Source organism: Nannobrachium achirus (genome assembly GCF_963921795.1).
Source record: "Nannobrachium achirus genome assembly, chromosome: 12".
Lineage (NCBI taxonomy): Eukaryota > Metazoa > Chordata > Actinopteri > Myctophiformes > Myctophidae > Nannobrachium > Nannobrachium achirus.
In genome coordinates this window covers 36,461,748-36,483,386 of record NC_137832.1, presented here as the reverse complement: position 1 = coordinate 36,483,386, position 21,639 = coordinate 36,461,748, and the positions used below count along the sequence as shown (strand labels likewise).

Genomic DNA, 21,639 nt, shown 5'->3' with positions numbered 1-21,639 from the left:
GACTCGTAGGACCTGTCCACCAAAGGCCACCAATTTTCTCCAAAGATGATTATCATGTGTTTTCCTGCATGACAGAGTAGTTGGAATATGTTCATTGTGGAAATCCATTTATACCCTACCTATAATTCTTAGCAAGTCTATTACCTGTCGCAGTTTGATTACCTGTCGCAGTTTGATATAGCGATAAGTTCTGAGTGGTGTGAGCTCCATTAGGTTCAAGGAAACTGGATACGAAGCTACTTCCTTTGGCTCCTGGTTTCATGTTGGTAGCTGTTGAGGGAAACAGAAATAATTTCAATTCTGATACCATAATATGCCAAGCAGCACTAAGGAAAGCGGTTCTATGGAAAGCTCGAGAAAAAAAAAGAAGCTTACTATGCCTAACTCTAACCCTAACCTCTGTAAAACTATGCCTAACCCTAACCTCTTTGGGGTGAGGCGCTATCATTCCTGCCGACGCTACGTTGTCTTCGTCGTTGTTGTGGATCAAAGTGTCCGCTTGTTCCGCCCCACGCCGCACGACGAGCGCTCCTGTTCTCAATTTCACTGAAACTCAAAAAAACTGACACAACATACCTGACCCTGTGACCCAAATTCAGTAATAATATATATTTTTTTAAAACCCTCCTGGGTCTACAGACCATAGGCGCCAAGTCTGGCACCCCGCGAGATCAAGCCGAAATTAACACGGCTTTGTTTGAGGGGAAAACACCAGCCCCCCACATTCCTGTGGGGGGGCTGGTGGCCTATTTGCATGTATGCTAACGTTGCCTATAGTTCTTTTGTTTTAACCGGGCAGGTACATTCCTGTGGGGGGGGGGGGGGGCTGTCAGAGAGATTGAAACTAACGTTGGGAGGCGGAGCGCTCCCATAGCCTATTTGCATGTATGCAAACGTGCCTATAGTTCTTTTGTTTTAACCTGGCAGGTAGAGAATAAAAGCCAGCAGACAGTAGCTATGGCTTTCACTTTTTGCAATGTACAGCAAAGACTGACACTGAACAAAGAGAGCTGGACATCCTCTGTCTACTTTTCATGATGTTGTTGACTTTCTGAAAGGTGAAAAGGGAGAGAAAGGCAATTTTAGGAGAGCTCACACGGCTGCTGAAACAAGTCCTGACTATCCCTGTAACATCATGCAGCTCAGAGAGGTCATTTTCAGGGCTGCGGAGACTGAAAACCTATCTGCGATCCACAATGGGACAAGCAAGACTAAACCATCTTACTCTGCTGAACTGTCATACGGAGGAGGCACTGAAGCTTGACATGGATGTCATAGCCAACCACTTCATATCCCGTAATGCTGTAAGGAGTAGCACCTTCCTCACTAAGAAAAAAAATACATTTTTTGGTTTTGTTTTGCTGCAAGTAGGCTACTTGTATGCTTTGTTCACTATATATAGGCCTAATAGGCTGTTGTAATAGCGTGGTGACTTATGATGTGCTTTTTTTTTTCTTTCCCTTTTTTTATTGACAAAATATCACAGTACATAAAAAAGCAGTCACATTACAGAAAAAATAGATAAAGTAAATTAAAATTAAAATGTTTAAAGCTTGAGGTTATTTAGGCAATATACTCACAGATTATTCTGGTTTTCATAGCTTTAATGTTAGTACAATGTTTTAAGGTATCCAAGTATAATAGTAGGGCTTTAAAAACAATATTTGGACATTGTTTGGCAGATTTGGTAGGCTACAATGAATATGACATTTAGCAAGAATTAAGAGAAGGTTGATAATATAGTATATTATCTATACTAACTGGACAATGTGATCAGCACTGCTTTAAGTTCATGTTTCATGTTAATTATTTGGTGACTGACTGAAGACGCATGGGAAGGCATCTTGAGTGAGAATCAGTGGTGTAAAGTAACTAAGTACATTTACTTAAGAGGTATTTTTGTACTTGAGTATTTACCCTTTCTAATTTTTTGCGACCGTCAGGTCGCAAGTTACTATGAAAACCTCCACTGGCTGTCTGTCAGTCCCTCTGTCAGTCAGTCCCTGCGTCCGTCGTGTCACGTCACCTCACACTTTTGCCCCTATAGTCAAGGACCCACAAGCCCAAAAGCTGAAGGAATAGGGGTGATACCTGTGATGTCTTGCCGTACTTTTTATTTCTATTTTATCTAGTAGTTTGGTCATTAAGGTCAACAGAATGAAAGGCCTGCTCTGCCGGAAACATCGCGAAAAAAAGTTATGGCCATTCGTATATTCACTGTCCCATCGACTTCACTATACAGGAAAAGAAAAATATTTAAAAAAGAAAGTAAATGTGCTTTAAGTAGCATGTGAGGGGGCAAGCTAGGGGTTCTTCATGCTTCTGAATCCATTGCAAGCATTTGTTTTGCATGAAAGTCATTCCTTGGGCTAAATTTTGGCCCCCCAAATTGTAAAAAGTGATGAGTCATCAAAAAATCTTCACTTTTCACAGTTTTGGGGGCCGATATTTTGCCCTCAGAATCATGAAGAAACCCTAGTTTGACCCCTCAGATGCTACTTAAAGCAGATTTATTTTTTGTATTATTTTCCTGTATAGTGAAGTCGATGGGACACAACCTCTGCCCCTGATTTCTCACATCACATGCCCCATTATGCGACCTGGCGGTTGCTTATCTCCCGATTAGGGAGTCTTACCGTTACTCTACTACAATTATTCGAAAACTTTAGTTACTAGTTTCTTTGTATATTTTGATTATCACAAAACATAGCCTACATTAACCTCTTCAGCCCTATATACATTTTGGCCATTTGAAAATAGTCGATCTACAAGCTCACAATGTGTCACAATGTGATGCGTTGTGAGCTTGTAGATCTGCTATTTTCAAAATATTTTCTTGAAAACTTGTGAAATGGGACATTCTTCATAATGAGTACTTTTACTTTTGGTACTTTAAGTACATTTCGATGCCAATACTTTTGCACTTTTTCTCAGGTACACTTTGAATTCCGAAGTTGAGGCCATGGTTCTCAGTAGGAAACTGATGGATTGTGCGTTCCAAGTAGGGAATGAGACTTGTATCTCGGGGTGTTGTTCACGAATGAGAGAAAGGGGAAGACAGAGAAGGAGATCAGCAGGAGGAGTATTGCAGTCGCTGAATCACACTGTTGTGACGAAAAGAGTTGAGCCAGTAGGCAAAGCTCTCTGTCTACCAAGAAATCTTCCATCCTGTTCTCACCTACCGGTATGGTCATGAAGTGTAGGTATAATGACCGTAAATATAAGGTGCGGAAAACCGAGCGGCCAAAATGAGTTATCTCAAATGGGTGGCTGGCTTCTCCCTTAGAAATAGGGTGAGTAGTTCACTCACCCGAGAGACTTGGAGTAGAGCCGCTGCTCCTGCGCTTGGAAAGGAGTCAGCTTGGGTGGCATCCAGTACGGATGACTCCCGAGGGTCTCCCTAGGAAGGTCCTCTATGCATGCCCCACTGGGAGGAGACCCTGTGGCAGACCAAAGACCAGAGGAGCGCCTCGGGATTCCCCCGGAGGAAGTGGATAATGTTGCTCAGGAGAGGGAACACTGGAAATCTGTTGGAACTGTTACCCCCGCGACACGATTCCGGATAAGCAGTTGAAGATGGATTGATGGATGTACTTTTCCTTGTAACAGAGTATTTCTATTGCAGTATCGATACTTTTACTTAAGAAATCGAAGTACTTTTTCCACCACTGGTGAGAATGCTGCCATGCAAAAAGCATAATTGTAACCTTGAATTAGCTACTTGCTATTTTCGTTATATTTGCCCCAGATGATTAGATGTATGTATGTAGTAACAATGTATGTTAATGTATGCTACATTTATTATTTATGTGCTTCCCCTGTGGTGCTGGGGGTACTTCAGCAGGACTTGTAGAGTATCACAGGTGGTACATGATGCTTAAAATTTTGAGGCACATTGAACAGTGGTTCTCAACCTTTTTTGGATCAGGTTGAGAATCACTGATCTTGACTTGAAGATAACTCTTCACTCATGGCTGTATAAGCAGAAATGCTCTCACATGCACTTACAGCAGGGTTCCCCAATAGGCGGCCTGCGGGCCATTTGCGGCCCGCGGAGGGCTACTGTCTGGACCCCAGTAATAATGGTGGTATAAGAGCAGCAACAACACTAGTATATCGTCGTTGTCGGGTGGAAATCTCGTATCTCCAAATTTGTACGTTCTTTTGCAAATCATACAAGGCCGTCGCACAAAAGTAGTGAAAACAGCAGATCTACAAGCACACAACGCCTCGCATCGGCTGTTTTCACTGGTTTAAATCATTTTTAATATGATAAATTCAAAACGAACGGTTTTGGACATACAAGATTTTCACCTGACAACGACGAAAACTGTTGCTGGAGTAGTGGGAACACCACCGTCGCCCCCTGCAATGTTGTGGCCCTCGGCTTGGTACCCTAGACATAATTCGGCCCTTGAGGAAAACTAATTGGGGAACCCTGGCTTACAGTATGTGCAGTATGTACACAAAACAAATGTATATCACAATACAGTATATTGGTAATAAAACCCTTTTTATTCATCAACCCTGTCACTCACTTCCAAAGTGAGTGGCAGAGTGAAAAGAAAACTGCCTGTGATCACTTGAACATTTCACAAATTTCTTCACTAAGACACAAAAAATATCAGTTCAACAGCAATAAAGAGAACCTCACGTACAAAAAAAGAAACGTTCATAAACTTTTTTGATTTTTCAGCAGAAGCACAAAATAGACAAAGTTGATTCCATGATGAGCAGTGGGTATACAGTATGCAAGCCTCCTTTCTGTTCTATGAATTGAGTACAAAGGATCCCAATGGAAACAAGCCATAGGCTTTCTTGGGTTTAAAATCCTCTTAACAGCATGTGCTTATTTTTGCAAACTGCTAATATAAAGTATTCAATCAATCATTCAAGCTTTGCTTCATGGACACAAACCCACAGTGCTGACTTGCTGCATCTACAACAAAACAAAAAAAAACATTAAACTTCAAAAAGCAACTTGAGTAGCGCAGCTGGACCTAGAAACAGTAAAGTCCTGAGTGTTAATTTAACTCTGAGTGTACAAATAACAAAATGGACCCTTGTACATTTGTAACTACACATAAAATGTAACCCAATGGACCTTCATATGTTATGTTTGTAACTCTGAGAGTGTACAGATGTAACCAAATTGGTCCTTCTGTACACTCCCACACTGACCAAAGTTAAATGAACACTCATGATTGTACAGTGTAGGTTTCATCATCGAAAGGAAATTAAATAAACAAAAGCTGACACATAAGTCAGTTTTCAACATAATGGAGCATTGATCTCAGCCTGGTTAAATTACAATTTATCTCTCTTCTAATTTCATTCTACTTGGCCAGCTGTCCTACTATTGGTATTGTACTTTTGCAGAAATCACCATCCAAACTAAAAGAAGTAAATACCAATTCATGATCATCCTGTGACTTGAGCACATTCACAACCCAACATGATTTTATACTTGATCAAAAAGGCCCTGATAAAAACAAAACAGAAAACAAAACAAAACACCTACTGATTAAATAAGTTAAAACTCCTGGTTTTAATCTTGACCTTCTAACTTTGACAGCACATGGCTGACAACTCCATAAAGCGATTCTAAACATCACCATTCAATCCATTTTTATTCTTTACCATTTCAGATTGTGTTTGCAAGTCTGTTAAGATAACAAAAATGTGACACCATCAGAAATGTTTTTATACAACAATTGTTAACAGATTATTTGTCTCAGTATTAAAATGTATTGATAAGCTACCAAAAACAAAAAATGTTATGCCATGGCTAAAAAGATGGGTTATTGGATCTGATGATGACATAGCGTAGTGAAAAAATTGGAGTTATTCAGTCTGGCAAGTAAAAATGTGTTGCCCTTGAAACCAAAAGAAATTCCCAAAAATACAAAATACAAAGCAATAAATTAAATTATTTAGTTTTTCATCATAAAAGTTAGGATACAGATCTATTGTCTGACATATTTAATGGTTGGGCGTACCCACGTTTAATTTAATAGTCTGTATTTTATGTGGACAGACTAGGCTCATATGTTCTGCTATGCAGAAGCCCAGAAGCCCGTATCACTTTTCCTGGTCAGTTACAGCAGTTCTCAGCCTATCTCACCATCAACAACCCAGCACATTCACTACAGCAGACCAGGGCCAGTATTCACAAGTTAATCCATTAAAACCAGATTAGCATTCTTTGTTACGTTAAATCATCACCACTGTAACCATTATGTTATGCTTTAACTATTATAGCAGATATACAAGCTCAGCTATGCCAAGCATGATTCAGCCATTATGTAAATGAGACTTAGCCACCAATCAGAATTCCTCCTATGACACACTTTGTGAATACAAGGCCCAGGAGTAACATAAGGCAAAATGTGAGATGTTGCTGTACCTCTAGAAGACCAAGCTGCGTCCAAACCTGAATGGTTCAAGCGGCGCGATTACATACAAAGTGAATGCAAAGACGAGATGACGCGCGACCGAGCGCAGCGAGAACGGGCGCAGCGCGAACGATCCGAGAGGGGCGGCGCGAACGGTCGCTTCGATATCTTCGCCCCCACTTGGAAAAATCCAACTGAAGCGACCTTCGCTTCACCCCCACTCCACCCATCGCGTCCTGACAGCCAATCAGCGTTGATGTGCGGAGACACGGATATGTTTTTGGTGTTTGGAGTTGGGACTCTATTTTTTCCGGGTGTTTCGCCTTGATTCCAAGGGGATATGATTTTTTTCACCAACGCGGACCTGCGCGACCAAAGTGAAGCGATAGAAGCGACTAGAATAGAAGAAACAGCCCCAGGTTTGAACCCAGCTTATGACACCCGTCACTGTACAGTAGATAGACTCATGTAAGCATGTACATTGTGTGTGTGTGTGTGTGTGTGTGTGTGTGTGCGCGTGCGTGCGCGCGCGTGCGTGCGCATGTGTGTGAGAGAGAGAGAAAGAGAGAGAGAGAAACTGATGTGATGGTTTTAATTGTCCAGAGTATTTGATAACAACATGAGATAAATCTGTAGTTTGTATGAAAAAGTTTTCACCAAGTGTAAAAAATAGTAAAAAAAAGAAAAAGAAGAAAAATAACTGGACTTTTAAATTCTCCCTACTTGTGGTCAGATTGTTTCTGTTTTTGTGTGTTTTGTGTTCATTACATATGGCTGTATTCAATCGCAATCTCATGCGGTTGTGCAGAAGTCCTGAATACCTCCTGGTTCAGAGTGTGTCTATGAATAGTGTGCATTGCGAGACTTCTTCCCCCAAGTCTTCAACAGCCCTGAAAACAAATTTCAGACAATAATGAGTAATTTTTTTTAAAGATTTTAGTTTTTTGGGGCTTTTATGCCTTTTATTGACAGGACATGGGGAGTGACATGCAGCAAAGGCCGTCGGGATCGGGATTCAAACCTGCGACATGGCTGGCATTGCAGCCTAAGTCATTTCTACGATTTATTTATTTTTATCTCAAGAGAATTGATCATGAAGCCATCAGAAATAAATGTTCTGGCCTGGACTGCTGATGTAGCGGTCCAGGTACCTAGACCCCTGATGCAGCATGACAGCGTGTCGCAGGTTCGACTCCCAATCCTGACAAACCTTTGCTTTCTGTCTCCCTGTTTCCTGTCTATCAATAAAGGCAGAAAAGGCAAAAAGAAAATAATAATAATCTTAAAACACACTCACACACACACACACACACACACACACACACACACACACACACACACACACACACACACACACACACACACACACACACACACACACACACACACACACACACACGCACGCACGCAAAGCAAGAGAGATAGTGTGTGTGTGTAGTCTGGAAGAGGCATTCCTTGCTAAGGTTCTAAAGTACCAACTTCTCAAAAATGAGATTGAACAACTCGGGTACAACTGTAAACTTCTTGTGTTTATATTTGGAAGCCTTGGCCATGTCCACATATTGACTAATCTGCAGACGGCAGGAATTCCCAAGCCAAAAGCCAAAGCATTGGCAAAATTCTGCTCAATATCTGTGATAATAGGCAGCCGCCATATATGGAGGAGACGGTGCTTCTTGTATCCATAGACTATGATTAGTCATACAGTATCAAAGAGATTCTGAACTTGATGAGTGCATCTACCAGTATTTGTGTTCAAGATGTTTTCTTGTAAAATGTGAACATAAATAAATGATTAAATGTGTGTGTGTGTGTGTGTGTGTGTGTGTGTGTGTGTGTGTGTGTGTGTGTGTGTGTGTGCGTGTGTGTGTACCTTAAATCTGAGCAAGCGCTGCTTGTTTGTCTGCTTCGAATTCTCCTTCATTCTCATCATCTCCATTATAGTCAGCAAGCGCCTCCTCCATGTCCTTGTCTATCAAATAGCCAGACACACACTCACCCTTAATATCAATAAATGAATACAAATACACTGTCAATAACATCAAACACGCACGCACGCACGCACACACGCACACACGCACACACGCACACACACACACACACACACACACACACTAGGGGTGCAGGAAAAAAACGATTTGAATTCGAATTGGGTTTCTAACATGGAAAGATTCAGAATCGATTCTCATTTTCCAAAAATCGAATTCTTTTATGATTTTGTTTTTATGATAAAAAAAAAAAAAAAAGATATTATGTTTTGTTTGTACAAGTTAAAAGAATGTGTGCAAGCATGAATAAATCAGACATGTTGTCTTGGATTTACCTTTGTGTGTACATTATTGCAATAAGTTGATAAAACCTTTACAATTATAAAAGCCACGTAAATGTACGCTGCTTTCATGCCAGCAGACTGGAGTAGATCCTGATATCCTATTAATTGAATAGAGAATTGTTTTGAATCGAGCCCTAACACACAAACACACACACACAGACTTCCTCAAACGCACCAATATTCTCCTGATTTTGTGGTTTCTCCGAGTCTCCTCCATCCACTATTCTCTCATCTCCGTCATAGTCTTCTGGCTCCTCGTCCTTGGTGTCGCCTGGGGTCTCATCTGCCTTCCCCCGGCTAAACAGCATGTCCTCCATGCCAGGGTCCATCTCTACGGACAACAACAGTAACAGAACTAATCAATTTCTACCCTTTTCTTGTGAATGTCATAATAGGAGAGAAATTGCAAAGTAAGGAAAATAGCCTATCTAGAAGTTCATAACACGTCGCATCAACTTGTGAGCTTGTAGATCGCAGGGCTTAAAGCAAAAGAAATGATGAGGACGGAGAACTCAGACATCCCAAGTCTCCGGGATGTTGCGGGAGTCTCCCGGAAATCAGCGTCTCCTCCCGGACACCCGCGAGTGGCACTAAACCTCACGGAAATCCCGGCCGCTCCCGCAAATGTTGCCATATCCGGCTGGATCCGGTCGAAAAAGCCGGATCTGTGACCCGCGATGTGTTCTAATTCGTCGTCGAACTGTCAATCTGGCAAATGCATGATTGTAATTCGCTGTGGGAGATGTGGGCGTCTAAACATGACCAACCACTGGTGTCAGATGGAGACACCTCTCAAGCGCGAGAATATAATCAGCTTGTAACAGTAAACAGACAGGTTTTTGACAGGTCTTGCTTTATGCTTAATATGAATAAAATAACAGTACATTACAGCTGTCGGTTCATTTTCGCTGGACATACATGGATAAGCTGCGTCAGCCTGTGCGACGCACGGCAGCCTGTGTCTCACTGTGAGAGTGACATAACCTTCTCCCAAATAGGTAAGAAAGACATCATTCTATAAATTAACCCGATTATATTAAGCCTAAATGGTTCCGCCGCCGTGCAGAACCGTTTTTAACAGTTTTTAACCATTTTTAACCGTAGAAAAATGAGTAAAATCCGAGAAAAAACGATATTTTTTCGCGTGTGCGCAGATTCTCAACTGATTAATAAAAATAATTATCACTAAGATAATTGATAGTTGCAGCCTTAACAAACAACTGCCAGAATCAATAACTGGTTTGTAACTAAATGTTGCCAGCTATTCATAACAAATGTGTGCAATCTTCCTACATTATGCAAATACAAATATAAAAATATAAATACGGACTATACGGAATATAAAGTAGAAAAAACTAGATACCAATTATGTTGTACAATATGTACGTTTAGAAATGACCATGGTTTGCATTAAGTCACTGTTTGAGATGGGTCGTGAAACTATTATATCACATAGGGCAGTGGTTCCCAATTTTTTTAGCTTGAGACCTAAAAGAGAAATTAGATGTTTGCCCGGGACCCAAACAGTGAAAATAGCAGATCTACAAGCTCACAACGCGTCGCAAACATTTGTGTTCTAATCGAATTTCTTTGATGTTCTTTGATTTCTTCATAAAATAACAAAATGTTTTGAAATAAGAATAATTAAAAACAATACATTGGAAATCTAAAATTAAGGGACCCATAGAAATGTTTGCGACCCGCAAATGGGTCCCGAACCAGTGCTTGGGAACCAGTGATGCAGGGCATACCCTTATAAGTGGTAGGCCCTTTACTGACAGCAGTTTGTCCAAAAGTGGTAAGCAAACAATATATAGAACCTCACAGCCCCCTCTAGTGGTGGTCCTAGTGCTGGTGCCCCTGTCATCCCCTATCAGTGGTTCTCAAAACCTTTTCCATTTCAAGGACCCAGCTCACATCGCGTCACCAAATATGCAACCGTTTTGAGCTTGGAGGTCTGCGCGTGACACCGTCGCAGGACGGAGCAAAAATTAGGCTTCATGGACTGCAGCTGGGCGAGCAGTAGCAGGCAGCTCTGGTGCCGTGATTAGGAGGAGCGCCCCCTCAGTTCTGATGACGGGGAATGGAGGTGGGGTTTGAAGGGCAACGGTTTTGAATCGCTATTATTGTTTATAATTAACAGAAAACAAGGTGAGAAATCACAATAAAAATCCTAAACATTCTTCCTCCACACTAGGAGAAAAAACGCATCTGTAAGTTTGATGGAATGCATTTTTAAACGTGAGTGCAGAGACCACTTATCATGGGCAGTGGGGTTCATTTGGTGCCGACCTGCGTGCGCATACTGTTTTTTTATCAGTAAGACATGGACCATTAAGGCATCTCCTATCCACCTGTTTCCGCAAGAATTTACTGTAGCATTACTTGCGGGACACTTCCGGTTAACAGCAGACATACAAGCTCACGTTGCGTCGTAGATGCAACCGTTGTGAGCTTGTAGATCACTCTCGGCAGCGGTGCCGGAGGCTGCCTGCACATTCTGCGCAATGCACGATGGGATGTTGGAAAGTTGTGGATACGTATATTGTATTGAAAGTTGCAGATCTACAAGCTCACAACATGCTGCATTTTCTGAATTCTTCTTCTTCTTTTTTAATCACCCTACAATAAAAACTGTCTGGGATGCCTAGGATAAAGTGCATAAAAAGTACTAATAGGTTTAATATGGCTGACTACATGACCTCCTATTAGTCTTTAGAGAGTTGAAGCCATACCTTCTATCTGTGTCTTAGCTCCACGTGTATCCATCACCTCCACGTCTTTATCCTCTGTCAGGTTCTTGTGAACTTGGCTGTCAGCTGTGCCATCGCCCTCTGTCCCCACAGTGCCCTCTAGAGGCTGCAGGGTGTCATCCTTCACTACTGTGGCCGAGGGAACAGACTCTGGCTTGGACAGACCCTTTAAGGAGGGCAGGACTGGGGTGTCCAGTCCTAATCACACAGCAAAGCAAAGCACACAAAAATATATATAAAAGCAGTCCAACATATGCTAGCACCAGCACTGCCCCAAGAAACATGGATATCTACATTTGTTTGAGGCGCATGGAATGTTTCTCTCAGAAATGTTCTTACGTTTATTATTCATGTTAAATTATTGACTCATTATTTGTTTAGCTTTCATTATTAAACTACTGGCTTATTCTAAGCTTGTATTATTCTAATTAACTGCCTTTAATAATATGACGTGAAAGCCATGGTGGTTTTCATTGTATGGGTGATCAATGAAAGCAGAAGTAGAAATAGAAAAGTCAAACACAAATCCAGTGTCGTTATTTTCCCCAGACAATTTGAATATTGCAAACAAGTTCACTTGCAACTCCAGTCCAGGGCCTGTAGAGAATGATTTGCTCAGGGTTGTTGTATCCCTTTAAGTGTATAATATACTGCAGGTCAACAGGTTGAGACATTAAAGGAGTAGTTCACCATGAAAATGACTTTTTTTCTATTGATTACTCACGCCATGGAGACTTGAGTTCAATAATAGTTTTAGTTTTTTGTTGCATTCCTAAGACAAAAAATGTATTACAATAAATGTACCCCCATTGATTCCATCCGGAATCCATGGCGTGAGTGATCAATAGAAAAAAAGTCATTTTGGGGGTGAACTACTCCTTTAAGGCATGGGTCTTCAACAGGGGGTCCGGGACCCCTAGGGGGTCCCCAGAGTTACTACAGGGGGTCCTTTTTTCCTTCCTTTTTTATATTAACCACTTGAACCCTAGCGTCCATATTCTGAGAACTTTTGCCAAAAATAGACGATCTACAAGCTTGTGAGCTTGTAGATCTGCTATTTTGGTGTAGAGGGGAAGCTTTGGTGTAGAGGGGAAAAAGAGCAGGCTAAGTACAGAGTGAAAGGTCAAGTTTATTATGCATTGATGGCTCAAGTGGTTAAATATCTGAAAACACAAATTGACATGAATCCAAAATACACTGATGATTGTGCTGTCAAACAATGAAACTATATGGAATCTATGAACAGGTTGTGGGGGTGCCTGCTTCATCTCTCTCTCAACTAAGGGGTCCTTGGCCTGAAAACGATGAAGACCCCTGCTTTAAGGCCTCTCCATGTCATTTACCTTTATCCATTGTGATCTCATTGGTCAGGAGCTCTGGTAGGTCATTGACTTTAGGCTGGGATAGTTCAGGAATGTGGCCCAAAACAGGGGTCGTCTTGGTTTCGTCAAGTCCCGCCTTCCCAGGGCCCTCATCTTTGTTTTCACCTTCCTCCTTTAACGTGGGAGCTGTGATAACCTGCTGTGGAGACAACATCAGTTGGTTCAAGGATCTCTTTACATCAGCAAATGGACATCATGACAGACAGTGATACTACTACTTGCACCAAATAACGACAAACATGATGATTTACTGACTTACAGATTTGCACCTTATGAAAAGAAAAGGGCCTGGAAATAAGGTTGTCCGACATTGTCTTTTTTGCCGATATACAACTTTCCAAATATTGTCCAACTCTCCATTTTTCGACCGATTCCGATATCAACCAATGCTGGCTTGATCCAAAACTAATGTCACGTAACAACATCATATATCTCCTGTCGTGGAACTAACACGTTATTATGCCTTTTTATGCCATTTTATTGTGATACCCCACTGGATGCACTGGAAAACAAGGCTTTCCAAATGTGAACACAGCAGTTGAACTAATAAATAAAAAACAATACAGATATTTTCTTTTTTCTGATATGTTCATATCTGGGGGGGGGGGGGGGGGGCTATTATCGGACATCTCTACCTGGAAGTTCACAAAGCAAATCAACTGCCGCACACAGTCTAACTCTAAATGTCTACAGTTACAACATTTATTTGAAGAAATAAAATATTTCAGTTCAGAGACTTTGTCAGTTAACCTCCCCGACATAACATTAGGTTCATTTGTTCTGATAGGCATTCACTATAATCGGACATGATGACTACAATGGGTCAGTGTGTAGGCCTGTCACAATTATTACATACAGGTAATCGTCTAATCGCAATTATTTTACATAATCAATATTATTTTACATAATCACAATTATTTTTGTAACAATCACCACAATTATTTACACGTTGAAACATTTTCAAAAATAGTGGAAATAGCAGATCTACAAGCTCACAACACGTTGCAATGCGACGCATTGTGAGCTTGTAGATCGGATATTTCCACTATGAATGTTCTTTTTGGAGCTGTGTGAAGCACAGGCTCCCTATACGTGGCCGTGTGGGTCTGTCTGTCTGTCTGTGTGTCTGTCTGTCTGTGTGTCTGTATGTAGCCTGAACTTCCTAAACTTCGGCACGCCACTAGTCCCACAGTTTTGCCACCACACACTCGCGCCATATGTCAAATCGAACGGCTTACTCGGGAATCGTGGGCTATTACTTTTCTAAGAGAAAGGTTCTATAGTTTAATTGATATTAATTTATTAGTGAATTAATTTTCCCCATTGACTTATAATGGGAATCGCAAAAACTCACATTCAATTATTTGTCTCTCGCAAACCATAGGGGCTAGAGTTTCAAGACTTGGAGAGGAGGTTCATAATGATTTCAAGGATTAAATAAAAAATAATTGTGTCATTTGGCCGCATGGTGGCGCCATAACACCCCACTTTACGTTTTGGCCTGTAACTCTTGAACCGTAGGTCGGAAAATTAAAAATATTTTTTCCCTGGATTCCTTGGGTCATGACGCATCTCCCCATATAGGCCACGCCCATTTGCGCCATGATAGATTTTCCGCCATCTTGAATTTTCTCCAAAACACACTTTTTGCTCCTTTTCCTACATATTTTCTTCAAATGTCACAAAAATCGGTACACATGATCCACACACACACACACACACACACACACACGCACACACACACACACACAGCTCCACTTCACACGGGTGTGATTTTTAAAGTATGATGTTGTCAAATATGTCAGTAATTTCTTTGTATATTTAGGTTATGTGTCATATCTGTGCAACTCCAAAGCCTACAAGCCAAACTGAAATGTAATTGTCAACGACAAAGACACAATTAAATCGCAATTATTTGAGTGACAATCGTCATGTAAAATGTCATATCGTGATAGGCTGACAGCCCTATCAGTGTGACAGGAAAAGGTTGTCTGACCTGAGAGGACACAGCAGGAGCAGGAAGGATAACCTTCTCCATCTTCTTCTGAATAGCTGCAAGCTTCTCATCACACAGCTCCTTCTGAGACAGGATCTGGGTGTTGCACTGTGTCCTATACAGACAAGTGTATCGTTGTTGTCGGGTGGAAACCTTGTATGTCCAAAACCGTTCGTTTTGTATTTATCACTTTAAAAATGACTTTCACTCTGAAAATAGCTGATCTACAAGCACACAATCACGAGGTGTTGTGTGCTTCTAGATCTGCTATTTTCACCGGTTTTGTGTGACAGTCTTGTATGATGAAACAGGGCTTTACGAAAAAACGTACAAATTTGAAACTGGAGATACAAGGTTTCTGCCCGACAGTTACGATATATATATACTCATGTAATGTACAAACAGTGAACAGATATATCTATTTGTTTGAGAGGGGTAGAGTATTTAAAGAGGAGCATGGCAATGTCATACCTTTCAACCACAAAATATTCTTTTAAATGTATATATTCGTTTTAAATATAATTTTAACATGAATCCTGTGTCAATAAAAAACATTTTTGTGAGTAAAAAAGGTGTTTCTTACATGTCATAAGTCAATTTCTTGTTTAGGGTGTTGAGGTTGGCTTGGCAACTCTGTTGCTCCCTCTGAAGCTTCCCCACATCATTGTTCAGCTGGTTCAACTGACCTGCACACACAGACACACACATACAAAAACATCACTACACTATAAAACCATACAATGTGCAATTATTTTGTGGATCAGCACTTTTTTTTGTTATGAGACCACTGTGTATAATTCAACATTTTGTTGTATTTATTTAAAATAAAATAAATGGGGCGCCCGCTGGCCTACTGGTCCAGGCGCATACCACTTAGGCATTGCTACATAGGCATGGATGCCTGGCGGTGTCGCCGGTTCGATTCCCGATCCGGACGACCTTTGACTCCCCATCTCTCCCGCATAAAAGCCCCAAAACAAATCTTAAAAAAATAATAATAAATAAATGAAACTACAAAATAAGAGCAAACGCGTACCTTTTAGTTCCTGTGTTGTTTTGGTACTGGAGGAAATGTTCTGCTGCAAGCTGCCCTGAAAGCAAACCACAGTTATTTGTCAATCTTCTGTTAATGTGCTTATGCTATCTGGCAGTGGGACACAACAGCCCTCTAACAGATGGTCTTTGTCATGCATGCCGATATGGTATCGCTCGCCTGGTGATTTCTCACACACACACTCAAACTCACTCACTCACACACACACACACACACACACACACACACACACACACACACACACACACACACACACACACACACACACACACACACACACACACACACACACACACACACACACACACACACACACACACACACACACACACACACACACACACACACACACACGTTCGGCTGGTTGAGGTGAATCAGGGACACAGCTTTTTCGGCTGGTTGAGGTGAATCAGGGATACAGCTTTTTTACAAATAATAATCAATAACTATAATGAATAACAAGTTCACCATTACGTCAGTCAGTGGAAACCCAAGAGCAGTGTTTCTCAAACTTTCAAATTTCAAGGTATCCCCTTAACTCTGACAGTGTACAAATGTATCTGTAGACTGTCAGAGTTACAGACTGGTATGAGTCAATTTAGAACCCCCTAAAGGAACCCACAGAGTCCCTGGAATCCACTTTGAGAACCACTACCCTAGAGAACAGGGTAAACATAAAGCAGTACTGTACGTTCTGGAAATATAGAGACTACGTAACCCTACACACACAGTCCACTCACACACATGACGCAGTGCATGCGACTACCTTGTCTTGGCTGCAGGTGTTCTGGACCCCCTCCAGCTGCCTCTTGTAGAGGCTCTCTATGCGGACGATTTGCTCCTTCTGCCTCTGGATCTCCTCCTGGAACTCATTCTTCTTCATCTCCACTGCTCCTCGCTCCGCTGCATTGCGCCGCACCAGGCCCTCCAGCGCGTACAACTTGGTCTGGATGGACACATTGCGCGTTGCATATATGTGAGCAGCGAGCACTGCCGTGTGCACGTACACACACATGTACACTGAAGTACTGCAATAAATACATACCGGTAGGTACATAAAATATCCACTGTACTCCTAACCCAACGTTATTACGTGTTTGTATACCTGTATGGGATGTAACAAACGGAAACCTTGAATCTTAATTGCAAATGAAATTCACCTACTGACAATGCATGCGAAGCGAAGAAATCTACAATAACAGAATAAGAAGTGTGTCTGTGTGTGTGTGTGTGTGTGTGTGTGTGTGTGTGTGTGTGTGCGCGCGCGCGCGTGCGTGTATGTGTGTGTGTATAATCTAGCCTTATCTTCACCTACTCTACTGTATATGTCTGAAAAACCCTTTCTCAGTTCCTCTTCCTCCATGCACATAGAACACACATGCATAGAAAAAAAGATTACTTTAAAACCCAAGCATTACATGACTACCTTTAGATCTAAACAAGTGGTATGCCAAACCAAAATAACACTTCGAAGGAAAGGGTACACACAACTGACCACTGTAAAAGGAAATAAAATAAACAATCACTCAATTACGCGAGCGCACACGCAAGCACACACACACACAGTGCGCACACACAGTGCGCACACACACACACGCGCACACACACACACACACACACACACGCACACACACACACACACAGAGTTCCGTTCCAGTACCTGTAGTTCCAGGTTGCGGGAGCTGGACACCCAGTAATTAAAGCCCAGTACCAGTATACAGGCGATCAAGGCACCAATCATCAGGGGAGGAGACCTGCCACCGCGACGGCCATTCCCCAGCCCACCCATGGCTGCCTGCAGTACCTACGGAGAACAGAGCACACAACTGTTGTCTTTTTCAATAACGTTTATTTTTCTGCAAGTCTGCTGGCTTATCTATCTTTCAAAATGAGCCAGCACATCAGTGGCTCTGTGAGAAGGGAGAACCCATGTTCAACAGTGGGAGAGTAAACACTCCACCATGTGTTGGCCTAACTTCTATTAGGGCATGTTGCGAGGATGACAGAAGACATGTGACAAGGACAAAAACAGAAAGTAGTTGATTGTCATGGCATCAAGTGTATCAGTATGTGCTTATGCAGATCAGAGTGCAGTGAACATGTGTACAGTATGTATCAGTATCATAATCAGCACTTGTCAAACTTCCACTTGACAGCAATGCTGAATCAACTGCAATGACTGCATGTTGCTGAGAGGGGAGTCAGGGGACATAAATGTTTTTTGTGTCATTGACCCATACACATATATACAGTAGAACTATACTCGAGTTTAGTAGAATGATTCTAGAAATATTTTTGTATTACAAGTTTTGTATTTTGTATTTTTAAAATGATTTAAACTAGTGAAAACAGCCGATCTACAAGCACACAACGCCTCGCACCGCGAGGCGTTGTGTGCTTGTAGATCAGCTGTTTTCACTACTCTTGTTCGATGGCCATATGATGAAGCAGTCCTTTACTTTTCGAAAAAATAAATACAAATTTGAAACTTGGAGATACGAGGTTTCTCCCCGACAGTGACGATATGTGTCTCTATTGTTGTTGTGCACCTGGTTTAACTGTACTTTAACAATGGTGTCAGGTTGCACTGTGGTGTGATGCACAACCTGCAGTCACACCGCTTGTGTTCCAATCTACAAGCTCTAGTCTACACAGTAAAACTCTCTGTGTGAATCAAACCATATCTAGGGCCCATTGCTGCAATCTGGAATGAATTTTAAATTCAGTCATTTATTTTAACCAATCTATTAAGAGTGTGTTACAATATAACAAGCACAAAGATAGTGTTTGGAGTTGGTCTCCCTACTCCGGTGTCTGGTTGACATAGTAGTACTGCCTGATGCTCATATGCAATACAATATCTTCCCAAGTGAAGCAGGGAATCATTCTAGGAAGAGCAGTACAAGGAGGAGCAGTGGGAGGAGAAGGAGATTACATTTACGGATCACATGGGGATTTGACTGTGTACTTACTTCCTACTTACAACATAAATCAACTCTTCCGTCTAGGGGGAAACAATTCTGCAAGTCATCTGCTGTAGTTTGGTTGCATATTATGGTGCGTGTTTGTTTAGTGCATGATGCACAGCACGCACGCACACACACACACACACACACACACACACACACACACACACACACACACACACACACACACACACACACACACACACACACACACCTGCCATGTGTGGGTCAACTGACAAGTCCATCAAAGCTATAATTCAGGGAATCAAATCACAGTCCATTGCAGAGAGGCAAAGCTAGTATCAAAGCGTCCAAGGCTTCCTGCTGGCTGTTGACTGGAATTAATGTTGGGTTGTCTAATTATTAGACCAGTGGTTCTCTAACTTGGTCATGTCAAGGACCCCCAAATTGACACTTATTAGCCGGCGGGCCCCCACTGGAAAAGATATGCATTAGGCTACGGACCGCCATTTAATGGCATTTCTATCTCAGAGACCCTATTTATATTATTTATATAAGCTCTCTGAGTTACAAAGCCATGGGGGTCCCCGGACCCCACTTTGAGAACCAATGTATTATACAGCTATTAGAGTGTAATAGCTTAAAGAAGTAGTTCACCCCCAAATTACTTATTTTCTATTGATTGCTCACTTGAGTTCAACAATACCTTTTTGTATTTGTCGAATTCCTAAGACAAAAATGTGATTATAGTAAATTTACCCCCATTGATTCCGGATGGGGACGTGAATGCATTCGGGTCCCCATCCGGAATCAATGGAGGTACATTTATTGTAATCAAATTAGGAATTCGACAAAAACAAAATAATATCCATGAGCTCGAGTCTCCATGGCGTGAACAATCAATAGAAAAAAGTCATTTTGGGGGTTGGTCTAGCTATTACACTCTAATAGCTCAAGAAGGAGAACTCTATGAGGACAGTGCCAGGTTGTCTAATGTCTAGTGAATTCTAACAATGTGTACAAACATTAACAGGAAGCTGCATTACCCGGGGTTGACAAGATACATTGGCATAACATTAAACAGACATATATATGAATACAAATAAATCATCTGACGAATAAGTATTAGCTGTCTGTGAGAAAATGTTCAATAGTACCGATGATGCTGTTGTGTTGGGGCTTACTGGGTTAAATGAGCTAGCACTGGGCTAACGTTAACATTACTGGATGCTAACAGTCACAGGCTAGCAAACGTCACTTACCCGATGCTCTTCTAAACTGTCCCTGATCTGATGTCGTCTCCAGAGGATGGGACGTTAAAAGCCGCCAGTCTGTCTGCAAGCTCTCCAACAGCGACGGGACGATGTGCATTTATCTCGTACCCATGTTGATGAATCCGTGCCAGCCAGGCAATCTGCTGCTAGTCCGTTCTCCGTTGTTGGGTGGACGGGACGGCACTGCGTGTGTGTGTGTGTGTGTGTGTGTGTGTGTGTGTGTGTGTGTGTGCGCGCGCGTGCGTGCGTGCGTGTGTGTGTGGGAGGGGTACATCTAGGCTATGTTCCGTGAACAAATTTAGTGTCAGCAAATATAAGACTTCCGGTGGCGATCTCTTCAGAATAAGAGTACCCCTAACGTAATTGAAAAACGAATAATTTGTATATGATATACACATTAAAAATATAGATTTACCATTTAATTAAAGCTATACAACAAAAATAATGTTTCTGTGCAAAAATAACGTTTAATGACAAAAAATATAATATACAACTAGATAATTGCTCTTCAATGGAGTGCATAGCCTTTACAAATTGGACACTGGAGAGGAGACGGCTCTTCGTGTCGGCACTTTTGACACACGCACGCGTTCACAGAGACCTCCTCTACCACACCACACTCTCCGCTAAGCGGGAGAGGCGGCATTGCAAAATTTGATGGCCGTCCAGTGGGGCCAGGTGCCAAAAAAAGTCCTCAAATGGCGCCGATTTCCGACTCTAGTTGGCGCTGGAGAGGAGACGGCTTTTCGTGTCGGCACTTTTGACACACGCACGCGTTCACAGAGACCTCCTCTACCACACCACACTCTCCGCTAAGCGGGAGAGGCGGCATTGCAAAATTTGATGGCCGTCCAGTGGGGCCAGGTGCCAAAAAAAGTCCTCAAATGGCGCCGATTTCCGACTCTAGTTGGCGCTGGAGAGGAGACGGCTTTTCGTGTCGGCACTTTTGACACACGCACGCGTTCACAGAGACCTCCTCTACCACACCACACTCTCCGCTAAGCGGGAGAGGCGGCATTGCAAAATTTGATGGCCGTCCAGTGGGGCCAGGTGCCAAAAAAAGTCCTCAAATGGCGCCGATTTCCGACTCTAGTTGGCGCTGGAGAGGAGACGGCTCTTCGTGTCGGCACTTTTGACACACGCACGCGTTCACAGAGACCTCCTCTACCACACCACACTCTCCGCTAAGCGGGAGAGGCGGCATTGCAAAATTTGATGGCCGTCCAGTGGGGCCAGGTATATTTATGTTTCCTGGGATGTTTTGTGTGTGCTACTTTTGCTTGACATTTGCACTTTAATTGGTACAAAGCATGTTGTACCTTTTTAAATTTGAGTGATGTTTGGTGCATTGCATGTTGCACCTTTTAATTGCACTTCCTAGATCAGTTTTGCATGATTATGTTTGAATAATGTTTTGTGTGTGCTACTTTTGCTTGACATTTGCACTTTAATTGGTACAAAGCATGTTGTACCTTTTTAAATTTGAGTGATGTTTGGTGCATTGCATGTTGCACCTTTTAATTGCA

The 21,639-nt window shown here is 42.0% G+C and overlaps 1 protein-coding gene across 3 annotated transcripts; it reads right to left on the bottom strand.

Annotated features, from left to right (window-relative positions):
- Nucleotides 1–4,558: 4,558 nt before the first annotated feature.
- On the bottom strand, nt 4,559–20,321 carry golm1 (golgi membrane protein 1). Of its 3 annotated transcripts, none has more exons than XM_080738947.1 (11): nt 20,102–20,321; nt 17,573–17,716; nt 16,679–16,858; nt 15,895–15,949; nt 15,442–15,544; nt 14,859–14,973; nt 12,824–13,001; nt 11,463–11,678; nt 8,903–9,058; nt 8,269–8,367; nt 4,559–7,285 (listed from the first exon to the last, which is right to left on the bottom strand). In XM_080738947.1, the coding sequence occupies exons 2-10, from the start codon at nt 17,699–17,701 to the stop codon at nt 8,270–8,272; spliced, it is 1,230 nt and encodes a 409-aa protein (XP_080595073.1). In that variant the 5' UTR covers nt 17,702–17,716; nt 20,102–20,321; the 3' UTR covers nt 4,559–7,285; nt 8,269. The 3 variants fall into 3 exon arrangements, with proteins under 3 accessions (XP_080595073.1, XP_080595075.1, XP_080595074.1); XM_080738949.1 differs by having other exon boundaries at nt 12,824–12,998; XM_080738948.1 differs by having other exon boundaries at nt 17,573–17,707.
- Between the last annotated feature and the right edge of the window lie 1,318 nt (nt 20,322–21,639).

Bases quoted from the DNA above. Each gene is read 5' to 3' on its own strand.
- golm1 (XM_080738947.1), bottom strand. From the start codon at position 17,701: ATGGGTGGGCTGGGGAATGGCCGTCGCGGTGGCAGGTCTCCTCCCCTG. The intron at 15,545-15,894 runs GTACGCGTTTGC...CTGTGTGTGCAG, and splicing joins AACAACACAGGAACTAAAAG to GTCAGTTGAACCAGCTGAAC. The intron at 11,679-12,823 runs GTAAATGACATG...CTGTGTGATTAG, and splicing joins TGAGATCACAATGGATAAAG to GACTGGACACCCCAGTCCTG.